The following is a 23,394-nucleotide window of genomic DNA, read 5'->3' as shown; positions in this document are numbered from 1 at the left end:
ATTTCTTTTTTTTTTTTTTTTTTGGTACCGGGGATCAAACTCAGGACCGTGTACTTGTGAGGCAGGTGGCAAAACCACTGAGCTAAGTCCCTGGCCCAACTTTCTACTATGCACCCTTAAGAAAGGACTTAGCATTTGCTACCAGATCACAAGAATGAGACGGGGCAGAGGGGCCACTGTGGGGCAGCTCGGCTATCTGCCTCCCCGCACATTACTCACTGGGCACACAGGGCTACATATGGGTGCAGTTGGCCTGTAATAGCCCTGCCAGCTCTAAGCTGGAGACCGGGCAGTTTCACTATCTTCTGTCACAGGAAAGAGCGCTCCAGCAAGGAGAATTAATAGGGCTTTGAAGAGAGTTTACCTAGCCAAGTGTTTCACGTGTGGCTACAGGCCTGAAGTCAAAAGGGACAGTCCAGAGCAGTGGTGGCCAACCTAGGGCATATACGTCCCAGCAGGCCGTTCCTATCACTGAACACTCTGAACAATTCGCCACCTCTGGTCGGGGGAACCAAGATCCTGAGGACAGGGACCATGAGCCCCAGGCTACACGACCTAAGGCTGTGCCACAGCTCCTAGCACCCTCCCTGCCCAGGTCCCTACCATAGTACGGCTCGAAGAGCTCACTGGAGGCCGAGTAGAAGTCCTCCAGCTTGAAGTCATTGGGGCCCTTCAGAGTCATCCCAAACCCCTTCGCGTGCCATTTCTTCCTCCACAGCACATACTCGGAGAAGCCGCCAGGGCCCGAGCACACGTCAGCAAAGTACAAAAGCTCAGCGCTCCGGTCTTTCACCAGGGGCAACTGCAAGAGCAAGTGGAGGACCGGAGGACAGGGAAGATGGCTCGATGAGGGACAGGAGAACACAAGGGAGCTAAGCAAGCCTTTCTGTAGGCACAGCCCAGAGCTCCCGCCAGGGCCACAACACCCAGAACATGACCCTCTGTGACCACCGCCCTCAGGAGCTGCCCGGCTGTTTCGCCCTCCCTTCCTTCCACTCGTGTCTCTGCCTGGTGCTAGCTGGGCACACAAAGGAGACGCTTGGGTGCAGGAACAACCATCAGCACCCTCGCCTACCACAGGAATGAATCCACCAAAAGAATCATTTGAATTTTGATTTGATTTCACTCTGGGCCCCTCAAGTAGCTCTATCTCCTAACCCCAAACTGATGCTGAACCAGAACTAGCTGTATACCCTCCACAGCGGAGAGGACGGGCTAGGGGCATGGTGACGATAGGAGTGGGTGAGCACGCAGGACTACAGTTGGCTCGGGGCCATGACAAACGTTCCTCAGGAAGGACTAGGGACTTTAGCCTCCATAGGCTGGGCATACAGAGTTCTACCACTGCTAAACCATGAGCAGAAAGCTTCAGGAGAAAGCTACGAGAGACTATTAATGTTCTGCAGGGTCCTTGCCTCTGACGATAGCTATCTAGCTTTATCAAAACAGCAGAAACGTTTCCTGAGAAAGTGACTTCAGCTAAAAATAACCTTCATCACCCTGTGATGAGCCTGCCTGAGGCATGCTGGAACATACCAGCTCTTTCCCTGCTCCCTCACTACTCCACCCCAGCTCTTTGTTCCTGAGCCATTACTTCTTCTTATTTTTGGATTATAAAGACCTAATGGCATTTACCAGGAACATCAGGCAGCACTCCCCAGTCATCACAGTGATGAGGTGGCGGTCACACACTTAGCCTTGCACACACTGTGAAGATGGGAAACAACACCCCTCACACTGAGGGCGACGGCCTGGCTCTGGCTGCTCAGGGCTAAAGGCAGTCTAGGGACAGGCAGGTGAATTAATGGGGGCATCTCCCTGTCTGTAAGGTGATCTAGGTATGATTTTGTGCTGTTGAGTTCCGGACCTATGGCCCACGAGCCATGGCCAAGAGTCTGTTACAGAAGGGACGAGTGGAATGCTTGGCTCTACCATGCGCTGGCTGTGTGGTCTCTGGCAGGCACACAACTTCAACTAGTCGCTCAAGCTTCCTTAGCTGTGGATCGGGACTAAATGGGTACTGCTCAAGGCTCTTGTAGGATTAAGGCATCCTAGAGCAAAGATCTTTCTCAACTGTAAAGTACTCAACAACCGTATTATATGCAACTAGAACAACCGCCTCAGACTCGAAACTCTTTTCCCTATTTTTTTCTTTCCTATGCCTGTAAATACTAATTCCCTCAGTAACAGGACTGAAACCCAAAAATGGACATTCAGTTTGTCTTCTGTTACAGTATTTCACAATGTTTTCTTCACAACTCCCCAGGCACACAAATCCCTCAATGTGACAGCCCCACAGATCTAAATTCCCCTTCCTCCTTGTTTCTTCCAATTCTTGCATATAATTTTTTTTCTCTACCCCAGTCTCTTCCTCCTTTACCATAGCGCGCAGCACCAGAGACCCCTTTAAAGAACCCCAGAACACCCCACCGCCCACCCTGTCCATGTGCCCCTCCACTTCAAGTTCTCTGTCTCTCAGTCTGATCTGAGACCCAGCGAGCCTGGTGCCAGCCTTCCCACGTCTGCTGGGAGCTGCTCTGGAGTCTCTGCTGGCTTGGAAAAAACACCAGGCCTGCTGAGCTTGGCTGTCACTCCAGTCCTCAGGGGAAAACAGAGATGAAAAGAGAGAAGAAAACACTGGGGGCTTGGGAGAAATCACTTTTTATAGTGAAGTGCAGAGAAACACCTCTGAAAGGGTGATTCTCTGTGGCCACTAACAATCAATTCAGGTCAAGAAGCTGCCTGGGGCGCCAGAAACACGGCCACTCTTCCCCAGTAACTAACATCCCCACCCTCGACCTGAATGGTACAGTCCTGGTGCCTACTTCATTTTCATGACAGCAGAAGACAATAACCAGATACCAGCTGCTGGAGGCGTTTACGTTCCAAAGCCCAAAACGATGCTGTGACTTCCCATCAGCTTAACAGGCTCCTCTGCCAGGCAGGGGTTTAAAGGAAATCATTGGGAGCTCAGAAAATTAAATCAACATTATATCAACCTCATTTTCTCAAGATGCTAATTCCAAGAGCCCTTTTGTGCTGCCCGCTGATCCTAGAAAATGGGGAGGGAGCCCTGGGAAGGAAAAATGAGCAAAGGAGGGGCCGGCATGCGGCTGTGCCAGCACAGAGGCAGCGGTTCAGCACGGGGAGCTGAAACAGTAAAGAACGTGGAAAGAAGTTTCTTTAGCCTGTGGGAAACTGGGGGCCTATCGCATGAGGGTGAGTGAAGCAGAAAGAGGTTGGGGGCATCTGGCTCCTGGCCCTTTCACTGTCAAAGAAAACTAACTTTCCAGGCCTGGATAAAAATGCTTTCAAAGCCGGAAGGAAATTCAATGAAGTTTCCTTTTTCTTTCTTTCCCTGTCATTATGGAGTGTCGGAGTTCAGAGGAATGAGATGTAGCAGAGAAGAAAATCATTTCGCTCCCCCACTTCCTCAGAAAGGCCAAAACCTCGTATTTATAATCTCGAACAAAGCTTGTTCAGAGAGACAGAAAGGGAAAGCAGCACCTTGGAAATCACAGGTCTCAGAGCTGGAGTGGATCTTTGGCCTGTTGGCCACTCCTGGGACCACAGCAGCACTGTGGGACTCTGGGGAGCTGAAAGCAGAACACCTCTGGACCACAGTGCAGGGCTCGCTCCTTGCACTGAGCAAATGGCCACCTCGGAGCCACTGAAGCTTCAGCCCCTCACCCCACGAATCCTCACCCCATCAGAGTCCCGGGGATTTGTGAACATGCGATCAAACACAAAATCCATGTTAGCCATCTTCATTGCTGCCCTGCAACAAAGCAAGACAGAGAAGCGCGACTCAGTTCCAGGTGTACAGAGAGCTGAGGTTCACAGAGAGGCGTGGTGCGTGGGGGGGCAGCAGACCTGTTGAGGAAGAAGACTCCTCGGATCATCTCATAGGGATTGGCCCGGGTCCGAGCTCGCCGCATCTCCTCCCCATCGAGGACATCAAACACGCTCTGCTCAAAGAGATCAGAAGCCCAGGTGAACATCGTCCCGGCCCCTCTGGACAGGCCAGGGGTCTTCATCGCGGGCAGTGCCCAACTCACAGCCCTCCAGAAGCTGGGCTCCTGCTCCACTAAGCTCTAAAATGACCTGTGCAACCCAGGACAAGCTGCTCAATCACTGTGACCTTCGCCACCCTCACCTGTAAAGTGGTAAAAGACCAAAGAGAGGCGCCTGCTGCTGCACACGAAGCTGCCTCTTGGTATCGCTAATCCTCACAGCAAATCACTTCCCAGACCAGCAGCAACTGGCTGGAAACCCAAGCTCTGACGCTCAGGCTCATCTGACAGGGCATGCCTGGGAGAGGTCACGAGCCAAGGCTGGGCTTTTCTGTGGCTCCTCCCACACACCTGAGGGCCCTCATCCCCCTCCCGTTTCCTCACTTCCCCTGAGCCCTGGTCACCTTTTAGATATTCACACATCTGCCAAAAAATAAGCTCCGCAAGGCTGGTATGAAGCCTCATTTCTCCATCCATTTCCTCCCCAGTTTCCCTAGCTCATTCTGCCCCATGCACAAGTTTCCTGACCCTCAGTCAGGCCAAGAAGTGTCCCAGGAAGGCCACACTTACCAGTGCTACACACCCACTATTTCATTTAACTCCCAGAGCATTCAGTGAAGTATTTTCTCCCCACTTTGTGGATGAGGAAACTAAAACTCAGAGAAGCTGAGGCACCTGGCCCAAGGTCATACAGCAAAACAGCTGCAGATAAACCTAGGGTTTGAATGCAGGTTCATGTGATGGTAAAAATACACCAGGCTCCCTGAGGATTGCAATAAACTGATTACTGAGACTAAGGGACAACACAACACTTCACAGCGAGGCAGTCACCAGGGGAAAGGATGCCTCACAGGCGTCGTCAGGACACAGCCTGGCGTCGGCACCCCCACAGCCGACAGCAGAGAAGAGTGGAAGGGCCCAGCAGGCCTCACCTTGCACTGCAGCATGCTGTGCAGCAGCTCCACCCCACAGAACTGTGTCTCATCTTCAACAGCCATCTTTCTCTAAAGGAAGAAGAAACCATAAATAATGACTGAGAGTGCTTGGGACGGGATGACTGGAGAGATCAGGGTTCCGAGTGAGCAGAGGAGGAGGGCGCTGGAACCCTTCCCAAGAAGTCTCAGTCCCTAATTCTCCAGCTGTACTCCACATGGCTCGGAGACGAAGGGGCCCTGGGGATCGCTGAGGAGCACACCATGTGGACACCAGCCTCGGGGAGCTACGGCTGGGACAAGCAGACAGGGAGGAGACACAAGCAGCCTGCGCCTGGAGCTCGGGAGGCCCTGGCCTTCAACCAGGAAGCTCCCTCCGTAAGACAGCAAGGGGCACTAGAGAAAACCGAAGCCCTTCATGAGGATCAAGGCGGCCCCAGACTGAGACGAGCTCCACACCGATGGTGCCAAGCGCTGCACTCTCACATTGTATGCACCTCACAAGTCACTGCAGGGACTGGCAGAGAACCCACCTCAAGTGCGCAAGGCCCTGGGTTCTATCCTCAGTGCTGCAAACAACCCACTAAAGGACTCCAAAGTTTTTGTGTCTGAGTTAGGCACTGTTTATTAGAATTAAAATATTATTGATATTTCAGCTTAAAAAGCAATATGCTATGTTAATATAAATATTTGTGTCCAAAAGCCCTACTTCAAAAAGAAAATCAAATTTGCTGAGAGTAGTTCTGTTCTGTTTTGTAACTGTCATCCATATCTGGCTAGACAGAATAAGGCTAGAGTCTCTCCCCTGCTTTCACCTTTAAGTCAGTTGGATGCCACACGTCACAGCCCTCTGGGAAACTCCGCCGGACACTTGCGGAACAATGGGAGTGAAAATGGCAAGCAGCCTCTCGGCTTTGTCCTTGCAGACAGGGCCGTGGATACTGCCCGAGCCGCTCTACTCTGAGAGCAGCTCCTCAGACGACCCTCATTTTAGCAGCCACCTACTTTAGTCATACATTTTCCAGAATGAGGTTAAACAGGTTCCCTCTGTAACAATCCCCTTACATTCTGAGGACATGGACAGTATCTTTCCATCTACCTGGAACTGTGCCCAGCATATAGACAGACACATAACAAACCACTCCAAAAAGCATCCACAAGGAAGGGACAGAGGATATGTCTCATCTGTCTTGCAGGTTAAATGAGTATGAAGGAAACCCTGCCTGCCACATCTCCCCAGCACTGGACAAATGGAAATATTTGTAAAGCTCTTGACATTCTGTCAACACAGCTTCATTCCTATTGGAATGATCCGATTCACTTTTTTTCTTTTTAGAAATGAGGGACTGAACCCAGGGCCTTCACACCAAGCTACATTCCCAGCCCTTTTTTGAGACAGGATCTCAATGAATCACTAAGTTTCCCAGGCTGGGCTTGAACTTGGCAATCCTCCTGCCTCAGCCTCCCAGGCTGCTGGGATTCCAGGCATGCACCATCATGCCTGGCCACACTTTTTTATTCTGCAGGTATATTTACACATTGCAATTAAGGAGGAAAATAGTCAGCCGCAAACCAAGAGGTTGGGACACATTTTCCTGAAATCCTACCTTTCCCACAACCATCCAATCACTCATTTCCTGAGTGTCAGGAATTTCCGTAGTACATTCTGGGAACCATGACACCTGCTCACAGGCACTGGGCTACAAATAAAAGAAAGGAAAGGCAATCAGGTAAGTCAAATCTTTGGATCTTTGCTCTAACTCACCAGGACTCCCCCAAAACAACCCGGAGAAACTCAGCCTGAGGAGCATCCAACCACTCTGCTGAAGCCAAGCGCAGTGATCAGCCATGAAAGTGAGAACCAGAATTCTGAAATCCGACTCCCAAAGGGCAGCTCCAATTCAGCTCCAAGTCCTTAAGAACGTCCAGATCCTCACCTCTTCTTCCGTTCGTTCTAATATTATTGGATGCATAGCTAACATGTGCTAAGCACTTGGAAGGTAGAGTTAACAAGACAGATCCCATTACAGCTTCTACCTAGTTTCCCCCAGAGCCTCACAGCAGGCCTTTTGGGAGGTGACTGGATGTGGATGTGCGATACTGGGCCAGTCCACTGATGGGTGTACAGCTGGGTATGATGCTAGGTGAAGCCAGGTGGGAGGAGGTGGGTCACTGTGGCATGGCCCGAAGCTGGATAAAGAGTATATATCTACACTTATCCCTCTTGCCTTGAGCACTCGCTGCTTTTCTCCACCCTGCCATGCACTGTTTCTCCTCTGCCATGTCCCTCTGACACACCGCCTGCCTTAGAACCAGCCAACTAGAGTCGGAAACGTCTACAAACTGTGAGCTAAAAAATAAACCTTTACTCCTTTAACTTGTTGGTGTTGGATATTTTATCCCAGCAACGAGAAAATAACTAAGACGATCCTTAGCCCAAAGGGTTAAAATGAGAAGAATGAGGACACAGAAGTAAGCAGGTTGCTGTCACATACCATGGAAGTCTATAAAAAGGGAAGGACATCAGGAAGATTTAAAGTCCTTGAGTCTTACCTCCTGACGCCTTTCAAACTATCCCAGAAACTTAAACGGTATTCCTCCTCCATCAATTCCCAAACAGGCTAGAAAGTGGGATTGCAATGACTGCTTCCTCTAGATTTTTCCATTACTTTCCCTGATAGGCAAACACAGAAGCTCGCTGCATGTTAGAAAGGTCCTGATGCCTGGGCCCCACCTCCAGAGTGAGGATTCTGCTGCACCAAGATGGGGAGAGGGTACATGTTTTTAAAGTTCTAGGGGATTCTACTGCATATCCAGGACGAAGTACCCTGGGCTGGAGAGACGTGCGTTACAAAGCTTAACCAGGTGTCTCCCTACACGGCAGCATCACAGATTGCCTCCCAAGTGTGGAGAAGAGAGTCACCATTGCAAACTGCGGCGACGTAATTAAAGGTAATACCGCATGCTCTGAAAGGCATAAAACAGTACCACAGTGCAAGGTCTAGAGGGCAGGCCAACCGCCATCAACTGAGGAAAGTTGAAAGGAAAAATGACTGAAGCCTTTTGTCCATGAATCTGGTAGTAAATCATGGTTTCTCCTGGTTAAATCCATCACCTTTAAGCATAAGTGTGAATTATAAACTATAGAAAAAAGGAATGCATATACACTTTATCTACTGCATATACACTCGGCCTCCCAACGGAAGTCTGCACATTAAGGCTTCCTGCAACGTCAACTTTGAAGGTCGAACCTCGAACTCCACAGTCCTGGGCTGTGCATAGAGAGCCCTCTCCCTGCAGTAACCCCAGGAGTGGACACTCACCCTCACCTCAGGACACCCAGACTCATATGCCCTGAAAAGTGGTTACCAACTGATCATGGAGCCAAAACACTTGCTCATCAGGCATCCTTAAGAGAAAAACTGAATTATGGTAAATGGTAACCGGGACAGCCTTAGCCTGGTCTACTGCCATTAAAAACAGGGACTGTATGAGCAAACTTCAGATTTAGGTTCAACGAAGTTCATGCAAATTCGGCCCCACCGAAAGACACTGCATCCTTGTCTTCACATGGCCAAGGACGAGGCAAGCACTAAGTACAGTATTTCCAAGGCAAAAGCCTATATCTAGCAACAAATTCCAAGTCCTCAGGTACTCTGCAGTCTCATCTGCTCCTCTGCCGGTCTCATCTCCTCACAGCCACAGCAGCCAGCAAGACCACCGCAGACCCACAAGCTCCAAATTGTCAGAATCTCACTCTAAAGCCTCAATAGGCTTTCATCACGCAAACTTTTCTCCCGAACTGGAACACCGGGGAGACAAATAACAGCCATTTTCCGGTGTTCAAGCCACATCTCAAATTCAGCTACAGCAACAACGCACAAGCCTTAATATTTGTATTCTACCTTCCGTAGCCCTGACTCTGTAATGGGGATACTGCAACATTATTCTTAGGTGTTTTTATTATTACCTACATCAATTCCTTTGTGAAATAAAGTTAAGATATACATAAGTGAATAAAAATAAAATCTCAACATATCTATGGTATGAAAAGGGGCAGTTAATAGTCTCTCCTTTTTGGACAATAAACGGGCAGATAAATAACCTAAACCCCCAGCAGAGAAGCCAGACGGTGCCAGCAGCAGCACCTGCTTGCGGCCTGGGACGCCTTTACTCGTGGGACGGAAGGACCTCAGAAGGCCCCAATCCAGTCAGCCCCACTGCAGGCAGTGGATGCTCATCGGCCGCTTGGATTCTCCCAGCCAAGGGCACTCACCGCCTCCTGAGGTTTCTCATCCAGTGCAGAACTGTGCCTATACCTCAAGTGCTCTCAACAGCCAAACTGCCTTCCATATCTTTCACTACTGGTCTTAGGCAGACAGAGAAAACAGCAGGAAAAAACTGATATCCCACTCTACCCCCAGCCTTCTGTTTCCCACTCGGACACCCTCATTGCCCTCCTTGTAAGAAACTCGCTCCACCCACCTCAGCACCCTGCTCAGATTGTGTCCCTAGGGTCCTAGTGTGTTACAGGGTCTCGGAAAGCCACACTTCCAAAAGCACAAGTGGCTTCCAGCTCCCTGCACCAGTTCTTACCTCTGGCTCATCTCGCCAGTCCACATTCAACTCCTGATCAAAGCCCTGCAGAGTCAAGCCCAGGCCTCTTCGACCCTTCTGATTAGAGGCTTCAACAATGTCCTTCCGACCCTGGCTGAATTTGCCCAATCCTTCCCCTTCCTTGAAGCCCATCTTGGCCTGAAAAAGACAAGAGAGCAAAATTAATTTAGTGCAACAGACACTTCTTTAGCCTGTCGCCTGCCAGACACAGCGCTAAGTCTGAGAAATACAGATGGTGGCTAAGGCCTAAGTTTGTGTCCTTGCCTAATGAAGGCAGGAGCATAAATAACTGCAGTGTAATCGTGGGCCCAAGTGACTGTCTACTCTGGGGGTCAAAGTCTGGGACAATCAAAAGCTGAATAAATGAGAAGGGACCACATACTGGAGCTGTAATTAAAAGCAGCAGAAGTACTTAATGAATCTCGTTGGACATTTGCACAACTCACCCTTCCAGCTAATTTGTCTGATTAACTGAAAAGCAGATCCAGAGTACAGCTGATAGAATGTAATTTAAAAGGGAACAGCTTCAAGCAGTAACTTCTACCTTATCCTCAGCTAGTCAAACAGCTTCACTATGTGAGGACAATGAGGCTTGCAGGACCCACTTAATCAAGAGATTAACTGAAAACTTTGCTTCCTATTAAACTTGGGTATCTGTAAGATCCTAGGGCAGAAACACTATGTTAGATGTCACTACTCTGCCAGTAATCCCAGTGCTCTGGAAGACTGAGGCAGGAAGATAACAAGCTCAAGCCCAATCTGAGGAAACTCAGTGACTTGGTGAAACCCTGCCCCCACCACCCAAAAAAACAGCTGGGGATATAGCTCAGTGAGAAAGTCCTGGGTTCAATTCCCAGTAGGGGGAAAAAAGTCACAACTTTCAATAAGCTCAACCTGGAGTGTAGAGTGACCCTAAGCTCACGCAGATACTCCAAAGAGCAAAGACCCAGTCTCAAACCAGACTCTGATCTCATGAAACAAGTGCAATCCAAGTAAGAGACAGTGCCCTCTGAAGGGGCTGTGCCAGCTCAAGCTGGATGGAGCCCTTCCCCCAGGCCAAAGAGGCTGAGCCCCTGAATCCAGTGGTCCCCAAACTAGAATTCTGACCAGTGACTTCGGCACTGGCAATTCTCAGTCTTTGTTTTTTTTGAGACAGGGTCTCACTATGTAGTTGAGACTGACCTGGAACTCACTATGTAGCCCAGGCTGGTCTCGAACTCACAGTGATCCTCCTGCCTCAGCCTCCTGAGTGCTGGGATTACAGGCGTGCGCCACCACACACAGCAGCAGTTCTCAGTCTTAAACAAGTCCCACAGGAAACAAAGCCATCACTGGGACATTTCTGAGGGCAGGGAGACGGAAGCTGAGAGCTTCGCTGACCCCTGCTCACACACTGAGTTCTGATGAGCACACCAGGGCTTCCTGTCCAGCCCCTGCTGACACAACAGTGGGGAGAACACTGGGAAAGAGAATCGGGCCAGCCTACTCCTTTATTTTAGGCACCTAAGTGTGAAAAGGAGGTGAGCTGCTAGTTTTGAGATTACTCGCTGACACAGCCATGTTTAGGGCAGTAGATTCAGAAGGCTCACCAAAGTGACCCATCAATGGGGATCCCTAAGGGTGAGCCGCCAAATCTCAGGAGCTGGAAAACAGAGGAAACACTGCCCTATCTCTTGTTTTTCTCATCACGATACAGACTGCCCTCTCTCACTCCATGGGGGCAGCCATGGAAATCGGGTCTGAGCGGTGACATACCATGAGCTTCTGGGAGACACTGTTATACATGGAGTAGCGAGAAGACGTCCCCTCCACAAGCGAGTCTGCTTTGAATGCATCGTCGAAAGAGTCAGAGCTGCGTGGCTTCCCTTCATTCTCACTGTCAGACTCACTAAGGCTTGTCACAGAAACTGGAAAGGAAGAGAGGGAAACGTGTGGGTGAGGTCCTGGCACAGAAGAGCCTCTAGGAGTCAATGAGTGTTCCGTACAGGCGCTGCCCACGTACGTTCATTAAACAACTTGGGGTCAAATCTACTCTCTACCTACACCTGACTCTGTAATCTTGGGCACCGAAAGTTTCAGAAAGCACCTGACACAATGGGAGCTCTCTGTCCTTTCAATTTCTCCCACAAAAGAGTGGGCTGCTAATGCCCACTATTGCACAGGGTTTTTTAAAGATTAAATGAAATCATGTTTTGAAACTACTGTATACTGTCAAACACAAAGTGTATTTATAGAAGCTACGTTGTTATTTCTGCCACTACTGTTTATTACTTAAGTGATTTCCAAACACTGACACCAAGCATTTTCAATGATACAATCAGCAGAGTACCCACTTCTGACTGTTTAATCCTTTAGCTAGTTCTCTTTGCTTTCAAAGTCGTTCAAACTTAGAGGTAACATAGTGGTCTACACTGCAGCCCCAGAGAAAGTGGGCTCAAAGGAAAGAAGTGGAAGAAGACTAAGAGGAAAGAGAAGGTGGGCGTGGTAATACATTTGTAATCCCAGCACTTGGGAGGCTGAGGCAGGAGGATCTCTGCCAAGATCAAGGCCAGTATGGGCTATATAGTGAGTGGAAGGCTAGCCTAAATTACAAAGCAAGGTTCTGTCTCAAAACCAAAATAATAAACACACACACAGTGGAAAGAGAACTGGGGAGGGACAGAACATGGGAAAGGGAAAGGAAAAAAAAAAAAGAACAAGGATGTTAGTAGAACTCTAAGACAATCACCATGTGAAGCAGAAAAGATGCAGTAAGCACCAGGACAGAGCAGTCACACTGAGTAACTTAAAACTGTCACCTTCACTATCGATGACCTGTCAAAGGGCTGCTAGTGAGAATAACTGAGCAGCTTTAGAAGGGGTAGTGTCTCAGTTACTTTTGTTGTTGCTGAGACAAAATAAATACCCGACACCTAAAGTTAAGGAAGAAAAGGTCCATTTAGCTCACAGTCAGTAGAGGATTCGGTCCCTAATCAGCTGGCTCCAAGGCAGAGCGGTACACAGCAGAGGGGAATCAGGGAGAAGAAACAGTTCACAGTGGGCAAAGACAGCAAAAGCAACAAGGGAGGGACCTTAACAGTGTCTTTCTACCCCTTATCTTGTCCAGACTAGTTAGGGCAGGCAGCACTCACATCCTTAATCCAGTCCCTTGGGCCTAGACTGCGCCATGAATCAATACCAGAGTCACACACTCTAGATCCAGCCACATCTGAAAAAGCCCCACCTATGACAGGATGAGGCTTTGGGGGCATCTAGGCACTGCCAGAACAGGTCGGCACCTGTCCCAATGTCAAAGTGAGATATTCCTCCGTCTGGACAGTCGCTGTGACCAGCTCTTTCTCTCTCTCTCGTGTAGCTCTATCAACCTATTACCTGACAGCAACTGCAACCCGGGATAATTTCATTCAGGGACTTTCCTGAACAAATCCACCTGAAATTAGAAACAGGCAATCTCAAAAGTTTGGGCAACAATGCATTGTATCCACATGGAAAATAGTATAAATTGCAAAACAGGAATGCAGAACAGGAAATGGTGGGGATATTGAATCAGAGCACCAAAACACGCTATCAAAAAATCATAAAAGAAGCCAAGCATGATGGCTCACACTTGTGATCCCAGCTCTCAGGAGGCTGAGACAGGGGGTGGTTAAGAGTTCAAGGCCAATATGGGCTATGTGGGAGTTCGCCTGGACTACACAGAGAAATCCTGTCTCAAAAAAAAATAATTAGCCGGGGATTTAGCTCAGTGGTTCTGCCGCCTGCCTCATAAGCACAAAGACCTGAGTTCGATCCCCTGTACTCCCCGAAAAAAAAAAAAAAAAAAAAAAATCATAGGCCCTGGGATGTAGCTCAACAGTACAGCACCTGCCTGGCAAGTGTGAGGTCCTGAGTTCGATCCCAACACACAAAAAAACTAAAATCATAAAATAGCAGAGCCATATGTACCATATGAGCCTGGTATCTTGACACCTGTGTAGTAAAGAGGAAAAATAATAGATATTTTTTATTTTTGAAATTGCTTTATGATTGAGCTTTGAAAGGAAAGATATACAAAACCAATTAAAAGGGTTCTGTGCACAGGCAATGGCTGGAGCATGAAGACAGAATACCAAAATGATTACTTGGAACAAGTGAAAGAACCGAAATCTGATTTGTAATTTTATATCACAAGCTAGTATAAGGGCTATCTTTTCATATTTTTAAATTATAAGCCATGTAAATATACTATTAAAATTTAAAATATATATGAAGAAAAAGTGAATTCGCAATCTGGTGCAATTCCTTAAGGGAAGAAGCGAAGCTACTGAGAAAAGACAATGATTCAAACCGGCTGCTGCAGGAGCAGGACAGAAAGGTGCAGAGGGCAGCCGTGGAACAGCTCTTCCGGTACCAAGGCGGTCCCTCCAGCCCCACCCTGCAGCCTGAGTGCACAGATCCATCCACCTCCCTGCTAGAACACTAACTGCTGGGGACTGACAGCAGGAGAAAGCCTGCCCGAGGCTCCCCCACTGTGCCCAGGAGGACCAGCAGGCGCACCATCAGCAGAGCACTCAGCGCACTGCCTTCCAGCCAGGTATCTCTGCCTGCACAAGGTTGCTCCCAGAGAGCAGGGACTGTCACAGTCAACTCTACAGCACCAACAGCTAGCCTGTGCTTTCTACTTAACAGAAAGCAAGTGCCTTTCATAGGTGCTTTAAAGATCTGTCAGCCAAGTGCCACCTTTCTAAAGACCTACTGTGGTATTCAGCTCCTTAAGATTTCCTCTTAACAAACCCCTCTACACTGCTGGTGGGAATGGAAACTAGGACAACCACTCTGGGAATCAGTACGGAGATTCCTCAAAACACTAAAACAAGACATTCCATTCAATCCGGCTAGTCCCCTTCTAGGCATCTTCCCAAAAGGAGTTAAAAAGACATCATATTTCAGTGATACATGCACACCCATGTTTATGGCAGCACAATTCAAAACTGCTAAATCCTGGAAGCAGCCTGTGTGTCTATGAACAGAAGAATGGATAAAGAAAATGCGGTATTTCCACATAATGGAGTACTACTGTCATAAAGAATGATAAATGAGTCATTTGTAGAAAAATGGATGTACCCTGAGACTACAATGTTAAATGAAATAAATCACACAAGCTTAAAAAGCGTTAAATCAGACACACAAGCTTAAGTGATTTTTCTGAAAAACCCAAAATATAAATAAAAAGCAAAATAAAAGAAAATAAATGGGAAGAAAATCTTTGGGGGGAGGTACCGGAAATTGAACTCAGGACCTTGAGCTTGCCAAGCAGGTGCAGCACCACTGAGCTACCAGCCCAGGAGATCGTTTGCAACAGGAAAGGGGATCAAGAGATGGAAAGAGGAGACAGAGTGAAAAGCGCAAGGAGATAAAGAACTGAGACATGTTCAGTACGTGTACCAACTCCCCACAAGGAATGTGATTATTATGTACTATAGCATATACTAATAAAAAATAAAAATTGGAAAAAAAAAAGTCCTCACATAGCCAGGCCTCTAATTCCACTGCTCTGGGAGCCTGAAACAGGAAGATCATAAGTTCAAGGCCAGCCTAGGCAACTTAGCAGCTTAACAAGATTCTGTTTCAAAAAAAAAAAAATTTTTTTTTTTTTTTTTTTGCTTTTCTGAGACAGGATCTCACTATGTAGTTCAGGCTGGCCTCAAACTCACAGCAATCCTCCTGCCTCAGCCTCCTGAGTGCTAGGATTACAGGACTGTACCACTGCACCCAGCTTCAAAATAAAATAATCATAAATGGGCTGGGGATGTAGCTCAGTGCAAAAGCCTGGGCCCGGGTCTAAAAAAAAAAGAATTTTTTTTCCTCATAAAAATAGTACAAGATGTTCAGGCCTCAAAAGTTTAAGGATTGGGGCCAGGGATTTTACTCAGTGGTTCCACCACCTACCCTGCAAACACAAAGTCCCGAATTCAATCCCTGGTACCAAAAAAAAAAAAGTTTAAGGATCAAGCTGATCATGATGGCACACACATGTGATCACCACGTGGGAAGTTTAGGCAAGAGGACTGCTGTGAGTTTGAGGCCAGCTTGGACTATATGGCAAGTTCAAGGCCAGCCTGAGCAAGACACCATCTCAATCCTCCCTCCCCGCAAAATGTAAAGAGCTACTGCCCCCCCTAACAGAGGACTAGGCCCACCTTGAGCTATGATTTAACCCCATCTTGGCCCCGGTAGGCTGAAACATGCTATGTTAGACCACGGAATGCTGATACTGCATAACAGCTCAACTGCTTTGGCTCAGGACCTGTTCTAGAAAAAGTCATTGCAATATACCACAAGAGATAATATGCAAAAGTAACAACTATCACAGAGCTTAGCAATCTAATAGATACGGTAAATATGCTTTTTCATTTCAGTATTTGAGATCAAACACAGAGCCTCCTGCACATTAGGCAAGAACTCTACCACTGGGCCACAACTCCAGTCCTCAATATGCATTTTTTTAAGAATGTAAGATTTGGGGCAAAAAAAAAAAGCAAGCGAACATGTGTGGGGAAAAAAATCAGAATAAATCAAACTCCTGCCTTCTAATGAGTTAGTGAGAAAGAACTATGGTTGAGAACGTCCCCGCACAGAGGCAGGAAACCTGTCCCTGCATGAGAAGGTGCTGTCCATTCCCTTAACAAGGAGCTGCCTTGCTTACATGAACCACTGCAGCCCACGTCACAGAATGCAGGAGACTGCTTCTCAGGAGGAAAGACCCAGGCTGTTAACAATGAGTAACCATGGAAACCAGGAGGCGAGGTGATACTCATTTTCTGTTTTGCACTTTTCTGCATTTGTGAAAAAGAAATATATCAGCTTGAAAATTAGGGTAAAAAATAAAACTATGAAGAATTACCATTTCTAGCCTTGGGAAGACCGGTGCCTTTTCAGAGAAATCAGGAAGCAGATCTGAGGGCAAGACCTCCCGAATGGCTCAAGGCAACCCCCAGGCCTCTCACCTCTTCCCTCCAGTTAAAGGACAGAGGTGCATGTGCTCTGCACGCTGTCTCCTCTCAATAGTTCCCATGCCTTCAACCTGTACTGCTTGGTACAGGAAGAGGTGGTCCCAGGAAAGTGGGCAGCTCCAGCACGGCACTTAAAATTCTTCTGGGCACCCAGGGACTCAGGTTCCTGGCTAAACAGAAGCCGCAATGTAAAAGCACCACTATTCCTTTCACCCAATGAACATTCACATTTTTAACCTAGGAAAAGGTTAAAAGCCTGGTATCCAGCCAGGCACAGTGGGTCACACCTGTAATCTCAGGACTCTGGCAGGCCGAGGCAGGAGGAACACAAGTTTAAGCCCCACCAGAAAAATGTAGTGAGATCCTATCTCAAAATAAAAGAGGGCCAGGGATGGAGCTCAGGGCAAAGGCTCTGGGGTTCAATCGCCAATACCAGGGGCAGCTGGCAGCCTCAAAGCAGAGTGTGCACTTGTCCAGCTCCAGGTCTCAAACCTGCCGAGCTGTGAAGATTTGCTCCAGGATCCGACAGTGAGTACTAGAATGGCATGAATTCCATTCCTGGGTGCACAAGAGTTCCTGCTGCTTTTGGTCTCAGAGAGGGAGATTTAATTTCCTTTGTCTTAACACCTTTGGGCAAAAACGAAAGAATGAAATTTGGGTGTAAGGCTCATAGGCAAATCAGTGGTGACTCCAACGCAAAATTTCATCACTAGAACGTGACACTAGAATGTGACACAGAGATCTTTCCACTCCTTTCTTCCTCCCGAGTCATTAGTCACTGCACGCTGCCCTTTCCAGGTTTGAAGCAGGAGGGTAATGGGAGCTAAAATATCCCCTACTGGGTAATAGGGTGCCAGGGAAGCAAGCAACCCTTATTTCTCTTTCATTCACCTAACATATGAAGCCAGTTGCTAGCTTGCCAGGATTTAAGAGAAAGTTCCACAGGTTAGTCCTAACGACCACAGAATGCCAGGGCCACTACTTATTTTTGCCCCTGGACCTTTGGGGCCACTCTTTTCAGATGAGGAGGAGACAACTGTCACACTGCAACAGGAACTAAAGAGGAGGTTTTGCGTCCTGAGACCAGTAAGAATTTAGCAAACAGTGAGCAGACAATTTTGTAATGAGGACATAAATTAACAGGAGTAATAAGGTCAGTCTATTAAAATCATTAGTTTCATTAAGAACTTGCCAAAGCTGGGTGACAGCCCCATTTACCTTCCCTGGGGTTCCCTTCTTCAATCTACCACAGAGCCAAAACAATATTTAGGGTTTTCATTTAAGACTTCTTCTCCACCTGATAGAAATCATTATCCAGTCATTCTGAAGAAGATTTCACTTAACAGGCAAACCAAAGATTTCCTAGTTGTTGGCAAAATTGTTCACATGGTGATAGAACAGCAGGGCAAACACACCAAGATTAAAAATGACAGTGACAACACATAAGGAGGGCGGCTCCAACCACTAATGGCCAAGGTGAGCAGCATGAAAGAATAAATTATGAATGTTAATAAACATCACATCCTGCCTAACCACTGCTTAGGAACACACTCATTCCTGTTTAAAAACGCAATTTCTCCTTCATGCCAGACAAATGGTAACTCATTAGAGCAATTTAAACAGATACCGATAAAGGAAGTTTTTGATTAAGGTCATGAATCTGGGCTGGCAGGAAAGCGATGATTTCAAGGCAAACATCCTACTTAGGAAGGAATTAGACCTGCTGGAGGGAAGATACTCTTCTGTGGTGTTAGCGAAAGAGGTCTGCAACTTCCAAAGATACAAGACGGCCAGGAGCCCACATGGCTAATGAGAGAGGGGAATTTCCCTATGAGAAAGGACCCCCACGCCCCAAAACCTCCATCTGCTTCTCATTACTTTAAAAGATTACGGATAGCAGATTTTCAAGAGCTTATTTACACTCAGAAATGTCTTCCACATCCCTGAGAATACTCAAAAGAAAAGGATGTAACAACGCCTAGGGAAACAGCATTTTTCCCCTTTACTCTGGCCAAATGTCAAGTCACTGCTCACAACAAAGCTACTGTGTGAATAATGTAAAATAAACAAACTGATTGACTACATCTACTAATGAGTCAGCACATTGGTCTAGCAGAGGAAGAAAAAGCAAGGTCCAGGCAGAAATAGTTTTTTTGTTTTTCTAACTGTCCTTGGTAAAAAAGTATTTTTCAATCACAAATCACCTATTTATTTGTATGTGCAGATGGAAGCGGTTAGAGCAAACAGAAACACCCCTGCTTTGCTGCAATGACTTCAGTAAGGAGTTGCGTTTACATCTCAGGGACACGAAGTTTCCGGCAAGACAGCAAAAACAACCAGGCACACTGTCCAGGGCCTGCCTAGAAGCCCACACAGAACACAGACGCACAAAGGCTAAGATAAGAAAATGATCTGCAGTCTGGAGGAGTCATAGGCAAAACAAAAGGTTTGTAAGGCACCCTAAACTTCGTGGAAGACTATCCATTTATCAACTCTCTCCAGTAAATATTTAGCGAGCATTTACCCCACAGTTGGGAGGGAGGGAAGGAGGGGGCGCAGGCAGCAGTTTTGCCTCAATGTGGAGTAGCCTCTTCCTAAACAAAGTCAACCCAGAGAAGTGTAGCCATGCGGGTCTGCCTCGGCCTCATTTTCTGCAAATGAAAGAGACCCACTGGCCCACCATCAGACATACACAAGAGACCCGGCCCCTCTGAATTTCTGTTCTAGGCACACGACAGCAACCGTCAGTCCGGAGTCACATGGGTGCTCCTTCCAGACAAGGCTAAAACTATTCAGTAAAATTAAAGGGAATATGTGTATTATGCATACAAAGAGCAGGGTCAATCTCAGTTCACAGTCACATTTTTAAAATCTTGAAACGGAAATCAGACTGGTTTCCTTAAACGATACTTAAATTTTATATACAGTGCTACATACTACACTTGCAGTTCAGCTGTAACCAGAATCCTGGAACAAATTTGACCAGAATCACAGAAAGAATTAAGTATGTGAACTAAGGTACCATCGTACTGACTGTCCTTTTCCTGGGAGTTGTTTTCTCCTTACTCCCAAGAGATGTTACTGGAGAGCAACTGTCCCCAAACTCCACTTAGAACTAGATCCCTCCAAGCCCAGGCCTCCCTTTCTGCAGAGAGACTTCCCCTTTTCCCCTGTGAGCTTCTCTCCGCATCCTGAACTCTCCCCTAGGAGATGCTACTCAACTCCCAGGCAGGAGGCCAAACCCCCTTTCCTTAACAGTCCATAAAACCAATGTACCCAGGGTATTCTCGTTTTCCCATCTGGGCACCCCAACCGCACCTTTTCCACCCACCCTGGAATCCACCATGACTCTTCTTTCCTTTTGGACGGGGCCTCGCTTTGTGGCCCACGGTAGTCCCAAACTCGAGGGCTTAAACCGTCCCCCCACCTCAGTCTGCAGGACCAGCACGCGTGCGCCACCACAGCAGGCTCCACCACGACTTTAAAGGCACGGGCATCTCCACACACCAGGTTTTAAGAGCACCGCTTGTCCAGCCCTGACCACAGCTGCACCAAATACTCCATTAGCGGGACCACCTGTCAAGCCTTTCTCTGGCCAGCTTCCCACTAAGAGATGAGTAACTGCCCAGCAATGAGCCTCCTGCTTGTGAATAAACTGTATTTCCTACCACACTCAGAGGAAGCTTTGCACCCTTTCGGTCACCAATCTGTTACCAAGTTTCATTCCAGTTTACCAGTGATGCCACAGAGCGTGCAAATGCAAGCCTGCCTGGTGTGCTGGGTTGAACACAGCCTCCTTCCAAAATCATGTCGCCTAGAGCCAGTGAGTGCGGCCTAATCCGAAAATGGGGTCTTTTCAGATGTAACTGAGTTAAGATGAGCCAATATGGTAGTAGATGAGGGTGGGCCCTAATCCAACGAGTAGTGTCCTTACTAGAGGGGGATCTGGACACAGATACAGAGGGAAGGTGACAGCAGATTGGGGTCAGGCTGCCCCCCAAGCCAAGGAATCCCCCAGACTGCCAGCAATCACAGAAGGTCACGAAGGTCTTCCCAAGGGCCTTCCAAGTGACCTCATGGCCCTGCTGACACTCTGATTTCTAGTCTCCAGAACCGTGAGTCAACGAATTTCTGTTGTTAAAGGGACCAACGTGCGGTAAGCTGTTACAGCAGCCCCTGTAAATGAACACAGTTGGCGAGTCACAGTGCAAATACAGCTACTTCTACTTACAATTTCTCAGACAGCACCTGCGGAAACTGTGTCTATAACCCTAAAAAACAGGCACAGTAAAATGCTATTTTCAACCAAACCAGTGAAATCCTTTGAGCTTTACACACACAGCAAACACAGTGATGCTCCCCTACTAGTGGGTGTTTCTGAAGGAACTGAGAACATGGCATGCAAAAATCTGAGAACGAGGCCAGACAGCTGCACCAAGAGCCCCTCCTCTATAGAAGAGCCCCATACCATTAACAGCAATTAAAACACAGAGCTCAGTGCTATCCACTTCTTTCACTAATTTAAGACAGCAAGAGTTCCACCTACTGAAGGGCCAACAGAACGAAGACAATTCTGGAAAAATAGCAATTTTTTTTTTGTTTTTTTTTTTTTTTTTGTTTTGTTTTGTTTTGTTTTTTTGGTTTTTTGAGACAGGGTCTCACTATGTAGTTGAGTCTGACCTGGAACTCACTATGTAGCCCAGGCTGGTCTCGAACTCACAGCGACCCTCCTGCCTCAGCCTCCCTGAGTACTGGGATTACAGGCATGCGCCACCACGCCCGGCTTAGCAATGTTTTATTTAAACAAGTTTCCCCACTCTGTAGGACAAGCACCAGGGATTCAAATAAGCAGATGGCCAAGGGCCTCAGGCCACACAGACGAACATACGAACATACCTTTCGCTGGAAGACTGACAGGGGTGGGAGGCTCATCATCCGATGTGGAGCTGAGGCTCAGCGCAAGTTCTGCAACTCTTTTTTTTTGCTTCTTGATGGGAGCAGTGCATTCTGGGTCTGTCCTCCTCTTCATTGTTAACTGCAACCATAAATCCAGACAATCAGCTGCCCTTGGCTTTGAGCCACTGTGATCACAGCAAGGGTTCTAAAATATAAATCATCAACGAGATGAGATTTGGCAATTCCAAGTATCTTCCAGTGCCAGCACTTGAACAGCTCCTCCTCAGAATGTGGTCTAGGAAGACCGCTAGCCAGGCCCTGGTTTTTAATAACAGCTGCTAGCTTTACTAAAAAAGATGGAAGCCACAGATCCAGAAGCCTCTGGGTTACTGCTACAAGAAGTATGAAGTTACATAATATACAAATATGAGGTTTTGATTTATTGCATGATATTTGAAAATATGAACAAACTGGAAATGTTTACCTACCATAAGGAATGAGAGCAATAGATGGCTTAGGGTTGAAAAGTGGGAAAGATATTAGGACTGCAGACAGCTAGATCATTAGACTGAGGTATACAAACAATACTTTTTTTTCCCCCAAGTACTGGGGATCGAACTCAGGAACTTTCGCTTACAAAGCAGGCACGCTGCCAGAGCTAAATCCCTGGCCCCTAAAAACAATACTTTTAAGAACAGAGCTAAATATGGTAGCACATGCCTGTAATCCCTGCGCTGTGCGAGGCTGAAGCAGGAGAATCACAAGTTCAAGCACAGCCAGGGCAACTTAGACCCTGGCTCAAAATTGAAATAGAAAAGGGAGGGGCTGTGTGCCCCTCTGAGTGTGAAGGTCCTGGATTCAATCCCCAGGACCAACAGGAAAAAGAAATAGGAACCTATCTCCACAAAATACAATGGAAAGCCGCAAGCAACAAGCACCATGTTGCTTCCCCGTCCATACCCACATCTACAACAGCTAAGTATGAGGGGGGAAATGGGATGGAATGATTGAGAACCTGACAAGTAGTGAATACAGCACGGTTTATACATAACTGATCGGCTAGAGAACATAGACAAAAACAAAAACAAGAAACAGGTGCAAAGGAGGCGGGTGACCACATGGGCTGCAATCCATAGGTGTCTGAAAGGTTACAGCATGGGTCTCTGCAGCCACAAAAAGGAAGCAAAGAACGTCAAAGGTGCCAAGGGTCCTCAAAGCCTCACAAAAGCCTGGGTAACGTTTCCCTGCTCTAGAGCTCGAGGAGCCAGTCAACCCCACCGCACAATCACGTCCTTCCTAAGGATGCAGTCTTTGAACTGATGGAGTTCATTTTATACCACAGTCTCGGATCTCCCCCCAAAAACCTGCAGGGTGAGATGTAGGAAAGCCCATCACAGAGCCTGTTTCCAGCCACAACAAATGCAAAGGAGCTCCCCTGATAATCAAGCCACTCTGGGAGAAAGCCACAAGCACGGAAAACTCAATGTGGACTGTGTTTGGGTGTGTGCAAATAAAGGAGAGAAAACAGCTATGAAAGGGGAAGCAGGTGCTGACCCTCCTAAATCACACCACCTTCGATGTGGGCCTAATAAGTCACCTAACCCAACCTCTCATTTTCCAAAGGAAAAGACGGAGGCCCAAAAGGAAGACGTAGCTAGCTAGTGCCTAGTTCCAGTGACCAACACATGCCAGAAGAATGTGCTCTGGCTAAGAACCTCGTGAAGGGGAGGCCCGGGTCCCCACGGAAGGGCGCAGAACCCCGTGCGGGGTCGTCGCACTAGGCCTGCGTTTCGCACAGCCATCCCTCCGCACACACGAAAGAGAGGCGCTCCCGGATGCCCTGGCCGCTCGTTGCCGCTGAAAATTAGGCTGAGCACGCCAACGTGTGCGCAAGACGAGTGTCAGCCGCAGCTCCGGCTCCAGGAGGCTGCGGGGGCGAGGTGG

The 23,394-nt window shown here is 47.7% G+C and overlaps 1 protein-coding gene across 2 annotated transcripts in view; it reads right to left on the bottom strand.

Annotated features, from left to right (window-relative positions):
* Window positions 1–23,394, bottom strand: part of Cmtr1 (cap methyltransferase 1) — a 46,373-nt gene that overhangs the window by 22,641 nt on the left and 338 nt on the right. The window contains exons 2-9 of one of the 2 annotated variants that reach the window (XM_010638850.3): window positions 21,451–21,589; window positions 11,318–11,469; window positions 9,542–9,700; window positions 6,553–6,645; window positions 4,946–5,017; window positions 3,874–3,968; window positions 3,706–3,778; window positions 604–802 (exon numbers count right to left, since the gene is read on the bottom strand). In XM_010638850.3, coding sequence (XP_010637152.1) covers window positions 604–802; window positions 3,706–3,778; window positions 3,874–3,968; window positions 4,946–5,017; window positions 6,553–6,645; window positions 9,542–9,700; window positions 11,318–11,469; window positions 21,451–21,583 — 976 coding nt within the window. In that variant the 5' untranslated portion in view covers window positions 21,584–21,589. Of the gene's footprint in view, window positions 1–603; window positions 803–3,705; window positions 3,779–3,873; window positions 3,969–4,945; window positions 5,018–6,552; window positions 6,646–9,541; window positions 9,701–11,317; window positions 11,470–21,450; window positions 21,656–23,394 lie in introns of both variants that reach the window. The other variant, XM_010638848.3, reaches the window with a different exon arrangement.

The sequence above is a fragment of the Fukomys damarensis genome, unplaced genomic scaffold (genome assembly GCF_012274545.1).
Source record: "Fukomys damarensis isolate Sample0158 unplaced genomic scaffold, DMR_v1.0_HiC HiC_scaffold_20, whole genome shotgun sequence".
NCBI lineage: Eukaryota > Metazoa > Chordata > Mammalia > Rodentia > Bathyergidae > Fukomys > Fukomys damarensis.
The sequence above is the reverse complement of the archived record's forward strand: the minus strand, read 5'-3'. Positions and strand labels throughout refer to the sequence as shown.